The sequence below is a fragment of the Rhinoraja longicauda genome, chromosome 8 (genome assembly GCF_053455715.1).
Source record: "Rhinoraja longicauda isolate Sanriku21f chromosome 8, sRhiLon1.1, whole genome shotgun sequence".
Lineage (NCBI taxonomy): Eukaryota > Metazoa > Chordata > Chondrichthyes > Rajiformes > Arhynchobatidae > Rhinoraja > Rhinoraja longicauda.
In genome coordinates this window covers 46,298,980-46,320,622 of record NC_135960.1, presented here as the reverse complement: position 1 = coordinate 46,320,622, position 21,643 = coordinate 46,298,980, and the positions used below count along the sequence as shown (strand labels likewise).

General features: G+C 39.9%; 1 protein-coding gene across 6 annotated transcripts in view; it reads left to right on the top strand.

Moving 5' to 3' along the window:
• The window catches only part of tanc1a (tetratricopeptide repeat, ankyrin repeat and coiled-coil containing 1a), a 92,721-nt gene extending 71,226 nt beyond the window's left edge, over positions 1-21,495 (top strand). For all 6 annotated transcript variants that reach the window (XM_078403841.1, XM_078403842.1, XM_078403845.1 and 3 more), the window contains 8 exons: positions 651-784; positions 3,300-3,423; positions 3,501-3,676; positions 4,399-4,531; positions 9,044-9,135; positions 14,826-14,972; positions 18,889-18,989; positions 19,198-21,495. In XM_078403841.1, coding sequence (XP_078259967.1) covers positions 651-784; positions 3,300-3,423; positions 3,501-3,676; positions 4,399-4,531; positions 9,044-9,135; positions 14,826-14,972; positions 18,889-18,989; positions 19,198-20,599 — 2,309 coding nt within the window. In that variant the 3' untranslated portion in view covers positions 20,600-21,495. The remainder of the gene's footprint in view (positions 1-650; positions 785-3,299; positions 3,424-3,500; positions 3,677-4,398; positions 4,532-9,043; positions 9,136-14,825; positions 14,973-18,888; positions 18,990-19,197) is intronic.
• The last annotated feature ends 148 nt before the right edge of the window (positions 21,496-21,643 follow it).

The following is a 21,643-nucleotide window of genomic DNA, read 5'->3' as shown; positions in this document are numbered from 1 at the left end:
TGTGATTTCTGTGAATAACACATTTACATCATTGAACAAAACAGTTGTAAATTAATTTTACCAATTTGGTTTAATATTCTGATCCATGTAAAAGCAATTTCAATCAATTACTAGCATTAGAAGTTGGAGGTCACTCCAAGAAAAGCATTCTTGTAAATATTTCTTTGTACACCCGATAATTAGTGAATTAAATTGCATGAATGAAAATCAAAACTACAGTTACCTGTAATGTATGAACATTTTCAGGAAAGAAAATTAGAGCGGGTGGGGCTGGGATGGGAGCAGCAAAAGATGACAGAAAGATCTAATTGAAGTGTTCAGAATTGCAGGATTGTGTTAGATGTGTGTAAAAAAATGTTTCCACTGCTAAGTAAACAGAGAAATAAGTAAACAAGATAACTTGCCAAGCAGTTTTGACGCGAGGAGAACCTTTTTTTAAATTGAGGCATATTTGGGCACACTATTTGAAACACATTTTTAGAAGCATAATAAACTGCAGTACTTGAATGGAATAGGGTATGCACAACATTTGCAGAACAAAATGGTGAAAAAAACAAGGAAGTGGGACAAACTGAATGCTCTTATCAAAGAGGCAGCAGAGCCACAATGGTGCGATTTCAGTGTGTCAATAATTTTTTTCTCCACCTTAGCTCTCACAGCAGCAGCAGGAAGGGGTAAATTGGAAGTATGTGAACTTCTTCTGCAACAAGGAACTGTTGTATCCCATCCTAATCGTAGGGGTATTTCTCCAGTATTTTGTGCAGCAAGACAGGGCCACTGGCAGGTAAAATGTTTTATTTCTTGCTGTGACATTTTTATTACATAGAAACATGGAAAATAGACGCAGGAGTAAGCCATTTGGCCCTTCGAGTCAGCACCGCCATTCAATATGATCATGGCTGATCATCCAAAATCAGATACACCACATCCACTAGCTCTCCCTTATCCTTTCTACTTGTTACATCCTCAAAAAAAATCCAAAAGTTTAGTCAAGCATGAATTCCTCTTCATAGATCCATGTTGACTTTGACCGATTCTTTGCTTGCACAAATTTCTTTTATTGTTGACTGTAAAGCTTTTTTAATATTGCCAGATTTTCAATTACCGTAAAGGTCCCTGTTGTTTATAAAAGTATATGTTGATCACGGTGGGATTTACATTTATCTGTTCATCCTCCACATTTCGCACTCATAATGTTCAGAAAGAAAGGTGTAATATGTATGGTCTCAAAATGTCAATAGTATATGTCAAATATTTGGCATTCCAATTATTCCTTTGATAGAAATATATAATTTTGAAAATTTGTGAATATTCCTTAAACTGGTGAAGATTGAAACATAGAAAATAGGAACAGTTATGTTATTCACCTTTAAAATCTGCTCCACCGTTTAATGTGATCATGGTTAATCATCCACTTCAGTTCCCTCTTCCTGCCATAATCCATAATCTATTTGGTATTAGGAACTATATCCACCTACTTTGAGAATACATTTAAGGACAGTGTCCATTCTTTTCTTTTCTGTTCCAGAGAATTCCACAGGAATTTCTGTACATTTTGCTTCTAAATGCCATACGATGTAGCCTGAGCCTTGGTTCTGAACTCTCCAGCCCTGGGGAATAACTTTCCTGTATTAGTCTTGTTGTGTCCTGTTGGAATTGTATGTGTTTTATGAGAATTCCTCTGATATTCCAATAATTATGTGTAAATGACCCTCTCTCATTGTACACCTGTCCTGCCATTTCAGCAAGCAGTCCAGGAAATATTTGTAGCATTTCTTCCAGAAATATCCTTCTCAGTGTTCAGTTAAATCCCTTAGACATCACTCTTCTGCTGATTCAGCAATAACTATCACAAATTCAGAACTGATGAGCTCACTGATAATTAGTTTCATTTTCATAGAAAACTTCTCAAAAATTAAGCCCTTTGTGTCTCTAACAGCAGTAATATCTGGGCAATATTCAGGTTTAGGCTAACAAATAGCAGGTAACTTTTCCTATGAGAGAGGATAACTACCTCTCTTTGTCATTGAGTGGCATTATTATTGCTGAATTCACTTTGGTTGACCATTCGCCTGAGATTCAGTTGACCCAGGCATGTGGCTACTCTGTAATCAAAGGCAGGTAGGAGGTTAAGTATTCTGAGGCAAGTGATGACCCCTACTATTCTACCATCTCCAAGGGACAAATCTTTGAGGATTTTTTTAATCTTTGAAGGGACAATCTATGATGGTCTTTTTTTCCAATTGACAGGTTGAACTATATATATATATATATAACTATATATGCAACTAATAGTAAGACCCTTAAAAGCATTAATGTACAGGGGGATCTTTGAAAGGCATAGATAGGGTCGATGGTCCGAGCCCTTTTCCCAGGGTGGAAATACCAAAGACTAGAGGGCGTGGTTTAAGTTGAGAGGAGCAAAGTTTAAAGGAGAAGTATGAAGCATGTTTTTTTTACACAGAGGGCAGTGAGTGCATGGAATGTGCTGCCGGGGATGGCAATGGAGGCAGATACGATCATTTTTAAAAAAAGAGGCTTTTATGTAGCCACATGTATATGCCACGAATGGAGGGATATCGATCATGTACAGGCAGAGGAAATTAGTTTAACTTAGCATCATGTTTGACATAGACATTTTGGGCAGATCTGTTGCTGTATTTTACTGTTCTGTGTTTTATGATTGCTGCTCCAAAAACATTCAAGGTTCAATATATCATGGGAAAAGCAGTCACTGAATCTGTAGTGTCCGCCTTAAATATGCAGTCCTGCCGCCAGTGCACCATGGCTGCAGTGTGTATAATCAGCAAGGTTCACAGTAGCAATCTGCAAAGCTTCTTTAATGATAGCTCTTCCACGTGGAATACTAAGGCAGAAGGCACATGCGAAAGCCATTGCCTGCAGGTTTGTCCTGAGTTGTAAATATATTGCTGTCTGTAATGAAAATCATGGAAATCTATGCCTAATAATATTCATAACCAATACCACAGCCCACCAGGCAGCTTATGGCCATCTTTTTAATGGCAATTAGAGTTGGGCAATGGATGCTAATTTCGCTTGCCACATACACATTCTATGAAGGTAGTATTCTAGGCAACAGCACCTGAGCAAATTGAGCAGCTATTTCTGCCCTAAATACCTAATGCCGCGAACACATTCTATTGAATTGTGTTGAGACGGAAAGTGGCATGTTGGCTGATGTTAAGCAATCGCTCAATTACGAAGTTGAAGATGTAAGTGTTGAGAACTATACAGGGTAGTCCCATTGGAATATTGATTAATTTGTTTTGAAAATCTAGATTGCTGAACTATTGTTTCGGCATGGCGCTGATGTGAACGCAACAGATAAGCAAGGCCGTACACCACTCATGGTGGCTTCTTGTGAAGGACATGTGAACACTGTTGAATTTCTACTTTCAAAAGGTAAACTGATGTCAATCTCTAATATTACAGAGTTGCATTTTTCTTGGTATTTATATTCCATTTGGTTTTGATCTTAGGTGCTTCCATATCTTCAGTAGATAAGGAGGGATTGACTCCTTTGAGTTGGTCTTGCCTGAAGGGGCAAAAAGCTGTGGTTCAGATTTTGGTGGTGAAGGGTGCATCTATTGATCACACAGATAAAAATGGTCGGACTCCTCTAGACCTAGCTGCTTTTTATGGCGATGCTGACATTGTGAGTATCATCAAGCTTTGAAGAACCTACTTTTATCTTTTAATTCCATCTATGCAAAAGATCATTGAATGTTTTTCTGTTATAAGTGCCATATTAATGCATATTGTTTCTGGATGAATAGTCTGTCTAAGCTCAAATGTGAATAATGTCATGTGCAAAATACCAGAAGCTAACTGGGCCTGCTGGATGCAAATGTCTTGAGGAAAAGCAGAAGGAGGGAAGTAGATAAAAAGGCATTGATTTATTATTTTGGGATGTTGTTAAGATTGAGTTTGAATGCATGCCAAACTTAAATTTGAGTGTAAATGATCTAAATGACAGTTGGAAAAGGAGAGTGAAGAATCAAGATTTCAGCATCCCCAGTTCCTTGTGTCTGCCTCCCAAAACTTCCTGCTTTTGTTCCATTCTGTTCATTCCCTGACTGCAGCTGATGTAGAGGCTTGTCAACCCCACAGCCGGCCACACTACCTTGCAATATGTTTAGTCATGGTGTGGAATGTTTTTTAAAACAAAATGCTGATCAGATATTTGACTTTATATTTAATGGCAGAATCTGGCTTTCAGGATTTGAGCTGTAAGCAGTTCCATTCTGCCTTGCCACCTTTGAGTTAATGTACAGTTTAATAATTCTGAAAATTTAAAAGCAATTTGACAAGACATGGAGAAGTATTTTTTCCCTTTTGCTGTTAATAACTTGTTTATATTTTCTATTTTGTGTGCAGGTTCAGTATCTAGTGGAAAGAGGTGCCATGATTGAACACATTGACCACAGTGGAATGCGTCCATTAGACAGAGCAATTGGATGCTGCAACACTTCAGTTGTGGTAATGCTGCTTAAGAAAGGTGCAAAACTAGGTATGGATTAGCAATCGGAAGTTCGGAGTCACTCATGTGGACTTGAATACAGGTGTACTGCAAAGTTATCACCCAATCTGTGTTTGGTTTCTTCAATATAGAATAGACAATATTTTGAAACCAAATGCACTCACTGAATTGAAGAATTGCTGCTTCACCTGGACAAACTGTTTAGTTCCCTGGATGGTGGGAAGTAAGAACAGAGGTTACATCTTATGCGGTTGCATGGGAATGTGCTGTAAAATGGGGAACGGTTGAGAGGGATCTGTTGATGTGCGATGGAAGTTGAAGACCACGAGAACACTGTTCTTGCTCAGTCCAGAAGAGGGCATGAGAACAGTGGTGCAGGAAATAGATATGATGTGGTCATGGCCTCTGTCCTTGAGGTAGAGAGGTAGCCATACTTTAGGAAGGAGGAGGACATTTCAGAGGCACATCTGTAGAATGATTCATCATCAGATCAAATGTGTCTGAGCCAGAGTGACAAGCAATAGTGTCCTGGCACGAGGTAGGGTTGAGATGACAGAGAGCATGGGAGCTTGTGATAGATATTTTTGGCTCGCCTGTCCCGTGAGATGGAGATGGTTAGATCCAGAACACACTTTTCCTTCAACTTTACCCACTTTCTTCAGATCAGAAGTGTAGCGATGGGTCTTGCATGGGCCCAAGCTAGGCCTTTTTTGTGTGTTATTCAAAGCAGTCTGATTCAATCCTTCTCTGGATACACTTCAATTGTTTTCTGGTACAGAAAACACACAGAACTTGCATGTGTCATCACGTTTGTTGTTGATTTGCACTCTTTCCTTACCTTCATGTGGTATATACAGTGCCCTCCATAATGTTTGGGACAAAGACCCATCATTTATTTATTTGCCTCTGTACTCCAGAATTTGAGATTTGTAATAGAAATAAAATTCACATGTGGTTAAAGTGCACATTGTCAGATTTTTAAAAAAAGGTGATTTTTATACATTTTGGTTTCATCATATAGAAATTACACCTGTGTTTATACACAGTCCCCCCATTTCAGGACACCATAATGTTTGGGACACAGTATTGTTATGTAAATGAAAGTAGTCATGTTTAGTATTTTGTTGCATATCCTTTGCATGCAATGACTGCTTGAAGTCTGCGATTCATGGACGTCACCAGTTACCGGGTGTCTTCTCTGGTGATGCTGTGCCAGGCCTGTATTGCAGCCATCTTTAGCTTATGCTTGATTTGGGGGATAGCCCCCGTCGGTTTTCTCTTTAGCATATAAAAGGCATGCTCAATTGGGTTCAGAGCGGGTGATTGACATGGCCACTCAAGAATTGACCATTACTTGGCTTTGAAAAACTCCTTTGTTGCTTTAGCAGTATGTTTGGGATCATTGTCTTGCTGTAGAATGAACCGCCGGCCAATGAGTTTTGAGGCATTTGTTTGAACTTGAGCAAATAGGATGTGTCTATACACATCAGAATTCATTATGCTACTACCATCAGCAGTTGTATATCATCAATAAAAATAAGTGAGCCAGTACCTTCAGCAGCCATACATGCCCAGGCCATAACACCCCCACCACCGTGTTTCACAAATGAGGTGGTATGCTTTGGATCTTGGGCAGTTCATTCTCTCCTCCATACTTTGCTCTTGCCATCACTCTGATATGTTAATCTTCGTCTCATCTGTCCACAAGACCTTTTGCCAGAACCGTGGTTGCTCTTTTAAGTACTTCTTGGCAAACTGTAACCCGGCCATCCTATTTTTGCAGCTAACCAGTGGTTTGCATCTTGCAGTATAGCCTCTGTATTTCTGTTCATGAAGTCTTCTGCGGACAGTGGTCTTTGACAAATCCACACCTGACTCCTGAAGAGTGTTTCTGATCTGTGGGACAGGTGTTTGAGGATTGTTCTTTATTATAGAGAGAATTCTGTCATCAGCTGTGGAGGACTTCCTTGGCCTGCCAGTCCCTTTGCGATTAGTAAGCTCACCAGTGCTCATTCTTCTTAATGATGTTCCAAACGGTTGATTTTGGTAAGCCTAAGGTTTGGTTGATGTCTCTAACAGTTTTATTCTTGTTTCTCAGTCTCATAATAGCTTCTTTGACTTTCATTGATACAACTTTGGTCCTCATGTTGATAAACAGCAATAAAAGTTTCCAAAGGTGATGGAAAGATTGGAGGAAAGACTAGGTGCTGAGAGCTCTCGTATACCTGCATTAAGGAGGCAATGGACATACCTGAGCAATTACAAACGCCTGTGAAGCCATGTGTCGCAAACATTATGGTGCCCTGAAATGGGGGGGACTATGTATAAACACAGTTGTAATTTCTACATGGTGAAACCAAAATGTATAAAAATACCTTTTAATAAAATCTGACAATGTGTACTTTAACCAAATGTGATTTTTTTTCTATTACACATCTCAAATGGTGGAGTACAGAGGCAAATAAATAAATGATGGGTCTTTGTCCCAAATATTATGGAGGGCACTACTTGATTGTAATCATGCATAGTCTTTTCTTTAACTAGATAGCACGCAACAAAAGCTTTCACTGTACACGTGACAATAATGATAAACTAAACTGAATTATATCGGACATTCTCGTTTGGATCCAGATATTTTGGTAACTACAGTTTAATTTTTGTTAATTAGCTGGATGAGATTTGTCATGCATGACATGCACAGGACATACCTGGGCCATTTTCCACCTGCTGTCATAGATGGATCCCTCACCTGTGTCTCCTCTCTGTCCTGCTCTCGCCCCCCCCCATCCAGGCAGAACAAGGAGAGTTCCCCTTGTCCTCTCCTTTCACCCTATCAGCCTTTTCTGCATTCTACAGTTGCCACTCCCCAGGTTCTTTTCCCTGTAACCCAAGGAGATGCTGTCCAAATACCTTCTCCTTCACCTCCACCCAGGAACCTCAGCAGTCCTTCTAGGCAAGATAGAGGTTCATGTGTATCCCCATCTACACATGATAGATGGAGATTTATCCATCTAGATCACTGCATCCAGTGCTCCAGTACATCGGCGATACCAAGTGTAGACTGTTTCGCCGAATGCGCCTGGTCTGCCAAGGCCTACTGGGTGTCCTAGTTGCTGAGCGTTTTCAATCCTCTTCCCATTCCCATACTGACCTTTCTGCCCTGGGCCTCTTCCATTGCCAGCATGAGGGTACACGCAAATTGGACGAATAGCACCTCGTATCCTGTTTCAGTCGCTTACAACACAATGGTATGAACGTTGAATTGTCCAATTTTATGAAACAACAACAGCTTCCCCCTCTCCCATCTTCCCCCATATAAATTCCCCATCCCCTCTCTCCTGTGCCCCACCTGGACTCTTACCTATTTCTCCCCTTCCTACATCCCTTCCACTGGTCTCACATCTTGTCTTTTCATCTCTAGCCTTTGTCCAACCATCTGCCCATCAAAAAATCCCTCACATATCAACTTATTACCTGCAAGACATTGTCCTGCCTGTCCTCAGCTCTCTTCCCACCCCATCCCTACAGTCAGACTGAGGAGGGTTCCTGACCCCGTAATGTCACCTAACCTTGTTCCCCAGAGATGTTGCCTGACCCGCTGAGTTACTCCAGCACTTTGTGTCCAACTCGTTGGTCAAATGCTGGTGTTGTACCTTTACCAGATCAGCTACGTTAGACATATAGCTGTGCTGAAGCACAGACCTTCAATACCACAGCCTTTGCCACTAGCCTCAGCTATTTCTTGCAGTCACATGGTATATTCATCAGTTTATTGGAGGGCACTAATGGGAAATCGTCTATTATTAAGATGGTTACATTTTATATTTTTTTAATTTGTACGGCAATTGATAAGGGGTTTCCAGCCACAGGCCTGTACATAATTTGTAGTTGAATTTCTGATGTGCTACTTTGTTCTGGAAATGAGCATTAGATTTCTTACAGTAATCTTTTTGCATCAGTGTTGCTGCCTACCTTGATAATTCACTTTTGAAACAGGCTGCATTTGTATGTATTAGTTCCCACACAATCAGTGCGCTCATCTTTCTGTGATGGAAATTGAGTCACTCATCTTGGTTACTTCTTCAAAAATAGACAATCTTTAAGAACTTCCTTAAATTCTTTGCCATTGCTCTTTTTTTTAATGTTCTGAATATTTTTTCAGTGACATATTTGGCACAATATCTCAAACACTCGGCCATTCTGTGACAACAGTTTTTATATGTTTACTATGAAATCGCCACATCCGTCATTGCTGAAATCTAACATGATTGGCACATTCAAATTGGCCTGTCATATTTTAAATAAAAATAAAGGCAATTAGATTTTTTTTTTTAAAGCTTTATATTAGTTTCCCCCCCCTCCCCTTTTTATTCCCGTTCATAAATGCATCCATTAATACATTACTAAGGCTGTAAATTACATGTTCTTATGGTTATTCAGGGATTAGTCTTAAATAGAAATTGCTGGTTTATTTTAAGTAATAGAACTTAAATTTTCATATGTAATGGTATGAACTTGTCTTTTTGTATATTATTTGTCCAGGTAACGCTGCTTGGGCAATGGCTACATCCAAACCAGACATTCTGATAATTTTATTACAGAAACTAATGGAAGAGGGAAACCTTCTTTATAAGGTATGTTTTTTAATTTTTTAATTTGATTTGAAACCATATCCAATAAATACAGTATCTCTACCGCAAATGTATATCAGTAGGTTTTAGTCCTTCATGACATATTCATCTTTGATAAAATTATTCTCTTATTCAATCTTCCCTTTATATTACGATACGATTGATGTATTTTGGGTTTAGTTTAGAGATACAGGGTGGAAACAGGCCTTTCGGCCCACCAACCAGTATTCCCCACACATAAACACTACCTCCACACACTAGGGACAATTTACATTTATACTGAGCCAATTAACAATAATAGTATTTAAATACTATTTTAAGCATTGTCAAAATTTGCCATTATCATGTCTTGGTAAATATTAGATCAGATTTCCACTAAAATAGAATGCACAGGCTTCAGTAATGTCATCTTTAATGAAATTTCCACACTCAAATGATTTGGGCTCCTGTCCCCATGCTCCTTTTAAACTCACCTGTTTGTGTTTCCCTATCTCCCTTGAAATTTACCAGGTTTGCTGAAAAAATACAGTGAAATTAAAAATAGTTGCAAACATCATCTGGTAGTTTTAGAGATACAGCACGGAAACAGGCCCTTCGGCCCACCGAGTCCACGCCAACCAGTGATTCCCACACATTAACACTATCCTACACACACTAGGGACAATTTACATTTATACCACACCAATTAACCTACAACCCTGTACGTCTTTGAAGTGTAGGAGGAAACCGAAGATTTCGGAGAAAACCTACGCAGGTCACGGGGAGAACGTACAAACTCCTTACAGACTGCACCCATAGTCAGGATTGAACCCAGGTCTCTGGCGCAAGGCAGCAACTCTACTAATGTGCCACTGTGCTGCTCTAGTGTGGAAAATTTTACTGATCCATGATATTTGTCAGCAGTGGGGAAAAAAGACAGAATTAGAAAGTGAGGCTGTATTGGCGGTGATTTTTGTGTCCGTGGTAGCACCAGAAAAAAGGATAGCTAATGCTGTTCCTTGAATCAAGTAGGGCAGCAGTGATAAACCAGAAAACTGCACGCCTGTGACGAAGATTAAAGAGATGATCGGGAATCATCAGCATGGAGTGCTTCATATATCCTGTGCCAGCAGTGAGCTGAAACTTATCATCAACATGGACCAAAGATTAATCTGATTAAACACTATATTTTACTGGCTTATGCCAAAGTTTGCTGAGACTGGAATAAAATACAGTACATCCCCAGGTTACAAATCAGTTGACTGATAGAAATCAAACTGTACATCAATCTTTCCATACAGACCTCCCAACCCTTCCGAATTTGGCAGAAATTTTCTGCATTATTTCATTTCCGCATTTCCGGTTTCGCTAAATTTTTCCGCAAAACACGTGCCTTGCTGCTCGCCCCACCCCTGGCCTGGCTGCGTAGCGTGAGGCCTGTTGATGTTGAGAGGGGATGGGGTGGGTGGGGAGGAGTGCGAAGTGGGTGGGGGGACGTGGACCGTTGTGATTTGCTGTTGAAGAACACTGGAGCAAGTATGTCTTCAATGAAATTAGGTATGTGCAGTTTTAAATTAAACTCTTTCTTCATAACTTAGTCATACATTTTATGACCATTGTTCTTTTATTCAATACCAAGAGAATTGGGATATGTAAGGAAAAAGCAAAATAGAAAAAACAAAACAATTTTTTCTTTGTGTTGTAAAAGGTATTTCTGTTCAATAACCTTTCTATAAATAGCTGAATATACTCATGACAGGCCTGACATTGTACATGTAGTACATGTTGGAAATAATAGCCGTTTTTCACTCATGAATGCAACGCATTTGGCGTGCATACTTTTTTTTTGCTGAAAAGTTGCATTACGCACCATATTATGAATTTTGGACCTCAAAAGTTGGGAGGTCTGCATACAATTTTACTTTGTGTTCAGGAATATTAAGTGCCCAATCCTCATTGCGTGTCCATTCACTTGTCAGAAATACATTATAGACAATAGACAATAGGTGCAGGAGTAGGCCATTCAGCCCTTCGAGCCAGCACCGCCATTCAATGCGATCATGGCTGATCACTCTCAATCAGTACCCCGTTCCTGCCTTCTCCCCATACCCCCTCACTCCGCTATCCTTAAGAGCTCTATCCAGCTCTCTCTTGAAAGCATCCAACGAACTGGCCTCCACTGCCTTCTGAGGCAGAGAATTCCACACCTTCACCACCCTCTGACTGAAAAAGTTCTTCCTCATCTCCGTTCTAAATGGCCTACCCCTTATTCTCAAACTGTGGCCCCTTGTTCTGGACTCCCCCAACATTGGGAACATGTTATCTGCCTCTAATGTGTCCAATCCCCTAATTATCTTATATGTTTCAATAAGATCCCCCCTCATCCTTCTAAATTCCAGTGTATACAAGCCCAATCGCTCCAGCCTTTCAACATACGACAGTCCCGCCATTCCGGGAATTAACCTAGTGAACCTACGCTGCACGCCCTCCATAGCAAGAATATCCTTCCTCAAATTTGGAGACCAAAACTGCACACAGTACTCCAGGTGCGGTCTCACCAGGGCCCCGGTACAACTGTAGAAGGACCTCTTTGCTCCTATACTCAACTCCTCTTGTTACGAAGGCCAACATTCCATTGGCTTTCTTCACTGCCTGCTGAACCTGCATGCTTCCTTTCATTGACTGATGCACTAGGACACCCAGATCTCGTTGAACAGACCTCCTCCTAACTTGACACCATTCAGATAATAATCTGCCTTTCTATTCTTACTTCCAAAGTGAATAACCTCACACTTATCTACATTAAACTGCATCTGCCATGTATCCGCCCACTCACACAACCTGTCCAAGTCACCCTGCAGCCTTATTGCATCTTCCTCACAATTCACACTACCCCCCAACTTAGTATCATCTGCAAATTTGCTAATGGTACTTTTAATCCCTTCGTCTAAGTCATTAATGTATATCGTAAATAGCTGGGGTCCCAGCACCGAACCTTGCGGTACCCCACTGGTCACTGCCTGCCATTCCGAAAGGGACCCATTTATCCCCACTCTTTGCTTTCTGTCTGTCAACCAATTTTCTATCCATGTCAGTACCCTACCCCCAATACCATGTGCCCTAATTTTGCCCACTAATCTCCTATGTGGGACCTTGTCGAAGGCTTTCTGAAAGTCGAGGTACACCACATCCACTGACTCTCCCTTGTCAATTTTCCTAGTTACATCCTCAAAAAATTCCAGTAGATTTGTCAAGCATGATTTCCCCTTCGTAAATCCATGCTGACTCGGAATGATCCCGTTACTGCTATCCAAATGCTCAGCAATTTCGTCTTTTATAATTGACTCCAGCATCTTCCCCACCACTGATGTCAGACTAACTGGTCTATAATTACCCGTTTTCTCTCTCCCTCCTTTCTTAAAAAGTGGGATAACATTTGCTATTCTCCAATCCACAGGAACTGATCCTGAATCTATAGAACATTGAAAAATGATCTCCAATGCTTCCACTATTTCTAGAGCCACCTCCTTAAGTACTCTGGGATGCAGACCATCAGGCCCTGGGGATTTATCAGCCTTCAGTCCCATCAGTCTACCCAAAACCATTTCCTGCCTAATGTGGATTTCCTTCAGTTCCTCCATCACCCTAGGTTCTCCAGCCCCTAGAACATTTGGGAGATTGTGTGTATCTTCCTCAGTGAAGACAGATCCAAAGTAACGGTTTAACTCGTCTGCCATTTCTTTGTTCCCCATAATAAATTCCCCTGCTTCTGTCTTCAAGGGACCCACATTTGCCTTGACTATTTTTTTCCTCTTCACGTACCTAAAACAACTTTTGCTATCCTCCTTTATATTATTGGCTAGTTTACCCTCGTACCTCATCTTTTCTCCTCGTATTGCCTTTTTAGTTAACTTTTGTTGCTCTTTAAAAGAGTCCCAATCCTCTGTCTTCCCACTCTTCTTTGCTATGTTATACTTCCTCTCCTTAATTTTTATGCTGTCCCTGACTTCCCTTGTCAGCCACAGGTGTCTCTTACTCCCCTTAGAGTCTTTCCACCTCTTTGGAATAAATTGATCCTGCAACCTCTGCATTATTCCCAGGAATACCTGCCATTGCTGTTCTACCGTCTTCCCTGCTAGGGCCTCCTTCCAATCAATTTTGGCCAGCTCCCGCCTCATGCCTCTGTAATCCCCTTTGCTATACTGTAATACCGACACTTCCGATTTTCCCTTCTGCCTTTCCATTTGCAGAGTAAAACTTATCATGTTGTGATCACTGCCTCCTAATGGCTCTTTTACCTCTAGTCCCCTTATCAGATCAGGATCATTACACAACACTAAATCCAGAATTGCCTTCTCCCTGGTAGGCTCCAGTACAAGCTGTTCTAAGAATCCATCTCGAAGGCACTCTACAAACTCTCTTTCCTGGGGTCCATTTCCAACCTGATTTTCCCAGTCTACCTGCATGTTGAAATCTCCCATAACCACCGTAGCATTACATTTTTGACACGCCAATTTTATCTCCTGATTTAACTTGCACCCTATGTCGAGGCTACTGTTTGGGGGCCTATAGATAACTCCCATTAGGGTCTTTTTACCCTTACAATTTCTCATTTCTATCCATACTGATTCAACATCTCCTGATTCTATGTCACCCCTTGCAAGGGAATGAATATCATTCCTTACCATCAGAGCAACCCCACCCCCTCTGCCCACCTGTCTGTCTTTTCTATACGTTGTGTACCCCTGAATATTCAGTTCCCAGCCCTGGTCCTCTTGTAGCCATGTCTCAGTGATCCCTACAACATCATACTTGCCCATGACTAACTGAGCCTCAAGCTCATCCACTTTATTTTTTATACTACGCGCATTTAAGTACAACACTTTAACTTCTGTATTTACCTCCCCTCTCACATCGTTCACAATTGGCCCTGCCCTTAATTTCTTTTCCGCTCTAGAACTTCTGTTCCCATTCTTCCGAGAGTCTTTTGCAATATCTCCTGTATTCCCTTTTACCTCATCTTCATATTCACAATTTGTTAACCCCTCCCCCCAACTACTTAGTTTAAAGCCACAGGTGTCACACTAGCAAACCTGCCTGCCAGAATGTTTGTCCCCCTGCTGTTAAGATGCAACCCGTCCCTTTTGTACAGGTCACCCCTAGCCCAGAAGAGATCCCCACATTGCTATTTGTGCTTGTATCTTATTCACTATGCTTTCTGCATTTGCACATTCTATCTTGGATTGCTCCTATCTAAAATAGTACTGTGATCTTACCTAATATTTGTAAGCCCCTTTTCTGCATCTTATTCTCTGCATGCTGGTGATTCTCCCCAACAACACCAGTGAACCCATCTGCAAGGACGTAAGTCTCAGCTATGTTGAGATGATGTCATTGCATCTTGAACGGTGTTGCAAGCATCTATGAACTGCATCTGAAGTAGGTGGTCAGTTTTTAGCAAGGCTGGAAGCAGCCCAGAATGTACCTAATATTGTGTCATGGATCATAGAACCAATTGGTATTCTTTATACCTTGGATTCCCACTCTATCTCTGCCTTAGCCAGTTGCAGATAAGAGTCCTGTTTCTTCTACCAAGTAAACTAATGTCTTGCAGCCATGAATGAACTTCTACATTAAGCCATATATTTCATGAAGCTAAATTAGAATTCTTCATACTGCAAATAGAAATATGTTATCACTCTCTACTCTTGCAGAAAGGAAAAATGAAGGAGGCAGCCCAAAGATACCAGTATGCTCTAAGGAAATTTCCAAGAGAAGGATTTGGCAATGAAGTAAAATCTTTCAGAGATTTGAAGATTTCTCTTTACTTAAACTTGTCAAGATGTCGGAGGAAAACCAATGTAAGCTTTACTATCTGATTTTGTGCAACTTCCAATTCATTTACTTAAAACCTGACTACTTATAATCCTTAAATTGGTACAGTGCATGTTTATATTTTGAGAGGTGTCAGGGTGGAGAGGCAACTTTAGTTCCAAATGCTGAGAAGTTAACTTAATAAGTTTCTGATCCGTGGCATTGCTGACCAAGGTTAGTTTCATATTTTTGCTTCATTGAATTTTTAACTCTGTTAGTTTTGGCACAATGTTTGTATTTGCTTGAAATCCAAAGTCCTTTTCCAAGATGAGGAAGACTTCTAATCATGACAACTAAAGCAGGTTTAAGAAAGTGCTAAATTCTCAGATTATTTCAGGTTAACATATTACTTCTATAAAGAACAATTTAATTTACGCAACGTTAGAATGCATTGACCAAGTGCTGAATAAGTTACTAGAATTTCCAATGAGCTGTGTATGTGCAAAAGTAAAATATACATGCATGTGCTCTACCTATTTTTATTTTGCTGATAGGACAAGAAAATGGCTATTTGCTTCTGGCTGTTAAGAGGTTTAGTTGCCTTATGAACTATCTGCATACCTAACTTGCAGTTTAAATGTTGCATTATATTCCAGTAAGGGTTAATTTTTAGAGTGTAAACACAATAAACTGCAGATATTGAAGAAGGATTATTTGCCTATCCATGACTTCCAGCGAAGCTGTCTGACCTGAGTTACTCCAGCACTTTGTGTTAATCTTTTAATTGGCTATCGGAGATCAAGTTAAACATGTTTATGAATTATCACTGCTTTATTCACATGATTTATTTTAATATTGGTAATGTCATTTTAAACACTGAAACACTAGGCACATCGGTATAAATTAATCAATATACTACATCTTTGCAACCAGACATAATTTGTCCATTGAAGTGTCCTTTTGAGGCTGCATTCTTTTGTTTTAGTGAAATGGCTCTTGGTGATTTTCAAGGATACTGACTAAGAAATGCAAAATTTATAGACTGTATATTGTTAACAACTTTGAACATTCAGGTTATGTCTTTCAATTTGATTGGATTTGTGCCATATCCCTTTCAAATGCCCTTTTTGACAAATTTATGCTGTTCTTCAGTATGCTCTTCAGTTGGCATGTCTCTGATTTGTAAATCTGGCACACGTGTTCCTCTGCATTGCTCAGTCAATAAATTCTTACATTAATTACCATCACAAAAGATAATTAACAGAATAAACTATTAACCTAACTTAATCTTAGTTTCACTTTTAACTTTATTTATGAAACTGTTGTACAATGTGTATACTTAAAGATCATGGCAGACAGCAAACAAATTTGCTTTCTCAGTGCTATCCTCAATCCTTTCAGATTCTAGTTCCAATCTGTTCAAGGAGGGCAAAAATGCAGCCGCTTTTAGAATTGGATGAGAATATGCTATTTTCATTCATTGTGTTACTGTGATGACATAAAACAAGTGTGATCATTAATTGGCCTGGGTCTGTTTCCATGCTGTATCTCTCCACTACACTAACTTCATGTTCATTTCCCAGTTATGGGACCTGTACTGACATGTTAAACAGCATCAAAAATGCTGGATGCAAGCAGCATCTGTTGAAAGAGAAACCAGTTCATGTTTTGGGTCAAGATTTTATCAGAATTGGTTTCTCTTTCCAAAGTTGTTTAACTGGCTGAAATTTTCCAGTGTTTCTGTTTTTATTTTGGATTCCAGCATCTGCCGTTTTTCCCCATTGGAAATGTTGACAAGAACGCGAGCATGTTAGTTTAATTGCATTTTCACGTGCACCTCATCTACCACCTTTGGTGTTCAGGTCGTGACCTCATTTACATCGGCGAGACCAAGCGTGAACTCGACAAATGTTTCAGCAACACTTCCTGCTGGATCTCATGGTTGCTAACTCCCCTTCCCAATCTCACACTGGCCTGAGCCTCCTCCATTGCTATAGTGAGGTCACACACACTGGAGGGACAGCACCTCATATTCAGCTTGGGTAGCTAAACAGTATGAACATTGAACTGCAGTTTTAGATAACTAACCTACAAACAATCCCCCCTCTGCCCCACCTAGATTCACCCCCATTCCTTCATCTGGCTTCACAACTTGTACCTCTTCTATCCTGATCTCACACATTTTGGCTTTTCATCTCTGGCCTGTGTCCAAACATATGCCAATCAAAATCCACCTCAACTGTATCCATTTATCACTTGCCAGACTTTGTCCCATCTCTCTTCCAACTTTCTCTCAACCCCATCCCTCCCCCCCCCCCCCCCCCCCACAATCAGTCCAAAGGGTCCTGACTCAAAATGTCACCAATCCACATTCTCCAGAGATATTACCTGACATGCTGAGTTACTTCAGTACTGACTTTCTTTGTAAACCAGCATTTGTAGTTCCTTGTATCTCAAACTCAAATTTATGCCAGTGGATCATTATCAGCAATTTTACAAAGAAAAAGATGAAGGTACCAAATATGTTCTGATGGTAGTAAAAACAAGGCATCAACTGAAGTTGCTTTGTTAAACAAGATTACTCCTACCATCAATGTTGAATGCGATAGTCAGAGAAGATCTGGCATTTCAAAGCAGCAGTAGAAATGCACATCTATGCAGTCTGTAACCTCCTCACCTGGCATTATCATTCAGTCTTCTATCAAGCCTGGTTCGCTGTGAAGGCCATGCCTTGAATAGCACTAGGCATATACCTAAAGATTAGATTCCAACCTTAAAACTGGAACAGAAGTGGAACAGAAGATTGTGTGTGCAACGGCACATGTAACTGAGAGATCAGATAAGATTGAAGCTCTGCAGTATTACAACTTTTTGTGAATGATGAAAAATCAAATAGCTAAAGGGAAGGGAAAGCTGCAAGAACATCTCCATCCAATCATTAGTAGGACCCAGCATGTATGAACTGAGAGCACAAGTTCCAAATAGATCATGCATCTTGGTTTCCTCCTGCAATTCTCACCATCACAGTGGGCAATTTTCACTCTGTAATAAAATTAACTATTTTCAGCAAATGCAATCTAACCAAATAACCCTCATCAGTAATATTGATGAAGGTAGACACAAAATGGCAGAATCTCTGGAGAGAACGAATGGGTGACGTTCCGGGTCAAGATCCTTCTTCAGAGTAATATTGATGACGTGTTTCCAGAATTGGATATATCTCCAACCATACTCTTCCATCAAGTTACAACACTGGCATTTTCAGACTACATGGACAATTGCCAGGGCATGTTCCATTCACAAAGAGCAGGATGAATTCCATCTTGCCAATCATCAGTAAAGGAAGGTGTTGTTGATAGTTTACCAATAACCTACTCACGAAAGCCCATTTTGGATCTTGTCAGGAATAACCTGCTCAAAACCTTGTTGCAACTGGGTTCAAATAAAGGCACAAGAGATGAATTCCAAACCTGAGTTAATCAAGGCATTATTAGATTGAGTGCGGCATTGAATAGCCTTTGCAAAACTGAAGTAATTGGACATTGAGGAATAAGACCCCGATGATTGGAGCGATCCCTTTCATAAAGGAAGATAGTTTTGGTTGTCGAGGGTTGGTCATCCTAGCCCAACCCGATCACTGTTCAGGTTCTTCGGGTAGTGCCCCAAGATCAATCTTTACAACTGCCTCAATAATAACCTTCCTTTCATCATAAGATTAAAGTGGGATGTTTGCTGATGATTAATGTCTGCAACTCCTCAGTGAATGAACCAGGATGCCTGTAAGCAGTATGACCAAAACAGATAATACAGCAAGGCTCTGGAACCAATGGAAAATTGGTGGTGGACCTATTTTCCCCTGCAAACTCCTTCATTAGTGGAGGATTTGCATGGAAGTATTTTTTCCATTATCAAGGTAATTATGATTGTCATCAAGATTGCATATGTTTTTCTTCTTTTTGACAGGACTTTGGAATGGCCGAGGAGTTTGCTTCTAAAGCACTGGATTTGAAGCCAAAATCATATGAAGCTTACTATGCCAGAGGAAGAGCCAAAAGAAGCAGCAGGTGAGAAGTACAGTCCATTGTTGGCAATAGAATCTTTAACTTGTTGAAATGGTCTTCAAACACACTAATAAAATTAAACTAAAAATAGACGTTTGCATTAATCTATTTTTTGTGGTTGACATAATTGTAACCAAAGTAGGAAAACTCCTTGTCTGTTTGGGAACAGTCATTTACTATACCAGTGATAAAATGAATATTTTTTTCTTAGACAATTTGCTGGAGCGCTTGCAGATCTGCAAGAGGCTGCGAAGCTTTGCCCGGGTAACCAAGAAATAAAGAGACTTCTCGCACGGATTGAAGAAGAATATAAACAGGTGCAACGAGCACAACAGCAGAAACAACAATTTCAGCAACCGCAGCAAAACAATGAATCTGATAATGAAGAAGAATTGTTAGGCCAGCACCTTGAGAATGCGCCACTTGACGTTGGACTCGACGAGCTTGGTGCATCTAATGAAGTCATGACCATCTCATCAAGGCCTCAGCAATGTCCAAACACATTTAAAAAGTGTCCCCAAGATATAGTTTCTCAGAAATTAAGACCGGCATCACCTCAGAATAAATTGACACACAAGTATCTCCGAGAACCACTCTCACAACAAGGAATAGTTATGCAACCACCTAAACAAGCTCAAATTGTGAAAACAAACCAGCATATGAATTTGGTACAAGCTGGAGGAAAAACAACAGGTTACCAATCTAGCAGCAAAACTCCACTCCCAACACAATTTCCTCCAATTCCTGTGCCAGGCAACAGAAATGTACAACTGGAGCCTGCAATTAATAGTGGAAATCATTCTGGAACTTGTGGAGAAAGAGTGACCTCGGTTAAGTCTGTACAGCAGAAGCATGAAGGACAAACAGCAACTGAGGTTTTTATAAACACAGGAATACCAATAGAAATAATACATACAGAGTCCCAGCAGACAACAAATTTTCCAGAAAATCCAAGTCAAGGAGTTAAAGAACTGGATGCAACCCATCAAGGATTTGTGACTTGCATTTCTACACCAATGCATGAACCAGTCATGAAAGTTTCCAGTTCAACCACCGGTGTTGCCCCAATTAGTAGCATTCCTGGAGGGCCGACTCCAGATCCAATGCAGACATCTGATACTCATGTCAAAAACAGTTTGGAATGCACAATAGAAAAATCCAACTCAAACTTGAGTGGGACAGATTATAGACCAAGGACTACACCATTTATGGGAGTTATTGATAAAAGAGTCAGATCCCAGCAACAACTGCCCACCGGTCAACAGATTCGTACCTGGCACGAACAGTCAGCGGATGCGTTAGTTGCAAATTCTACCTCTATTACTGGTGGTCAAAATATTCACTCTGAGGTGCAGCTTGCCAAAACTATCAGTCCCTACCACGATCCTATGAAACTTCCAACTCCAGTCTCTGCTGGAACACTTCACAATGGAATGCATTCCAAGCCGGGACAAACAACCAAGAACATTCAAGAACCCAGTACATCGGTGACTGGTCCGCATTCTTTACAAGAGAGTATTTCTAAACCACAATCTAACGTAGCTCGAGATGTTCATTCAAGTAACATTAATTCTGTCAAGCCAAAGCGGTCATTTATAGAATCCAATGTGTAAATGTACCCATTGGACCAAATAGCACAAGCAATTATTATCACCTGAAATTATCCTTCCCCCCCCCCCCCCCACCTCTACGTTATTATTCACTAGTGGAGTATGCTGGCCCTGGTTACTGGTCAGTAAGATGCTTATCAGCAAGGTTTGACTGTTACATAACAACATTGCATGTTGGTTATATAAAAAAAAGGTTTAACCCAGCTGGCTGTTGCACTGAATTATTTTAATACAGCATTTAACAAAAGAATAACTGCACTTTATGAAAGTACAAATTATAAAATGCCTTAAAGTGCTTTTGCTGTAATTTATAAGTATTTATATAGTATGAATTAGATTAATATACAATATGCCTCATCATCATTGTTAATCAGCACCAAGGGTTATTAAAATTTGATGCAGTTTTTATCTCAGCCATTTGTAAATTTTATAAGAGATCCAGCTTTGAAATGAAACAAGTTACAAGTCCTTCACTTCCAGAAAGGTTTATGTAATCTTAAAATGAAGTACTCATTTGTAATCAGTGTTGCACACTAATCAAATTAAAACATGTTAATCAAATAGTGTAAATTTAAATGTAATGGTTTGTTATCAATTTAAGTACTAACTTTATTTATTGAGTTTGTTCCTGCTTAAGTATTTGTAAAAGCAGACATTTTACCTAGTTATTTTTTGCACTACACGTGTAACTGTTTCATTATGACATGCATACATTTTCATTGCTGCTGCTGCTTCTTAACTGTGGGTAGAAGGCAGTAGTTTGAAATGTTGGTTAAGTTTTGTAATGACCTTCCAATATCATTCATGTATCCTTTGCAACTGTTACAAATAGAGAAAAACTGTTTCATGTATTGTCTGATTGGTTCCTCACTAAAAGCCCAGGTTAAAATATGGCACATTGAAGAAAAAAAATAAAAATCATATTCTAATATTTCTGCTTCATGATTTTGGTGTATCTTTTACTTATTTTGAAGAAATTGAATGGTTAATAAAAAAGATTCACCTCACCCTGAGCAATTGAATAAATTTTGGCTTGAAAGGCTAGGA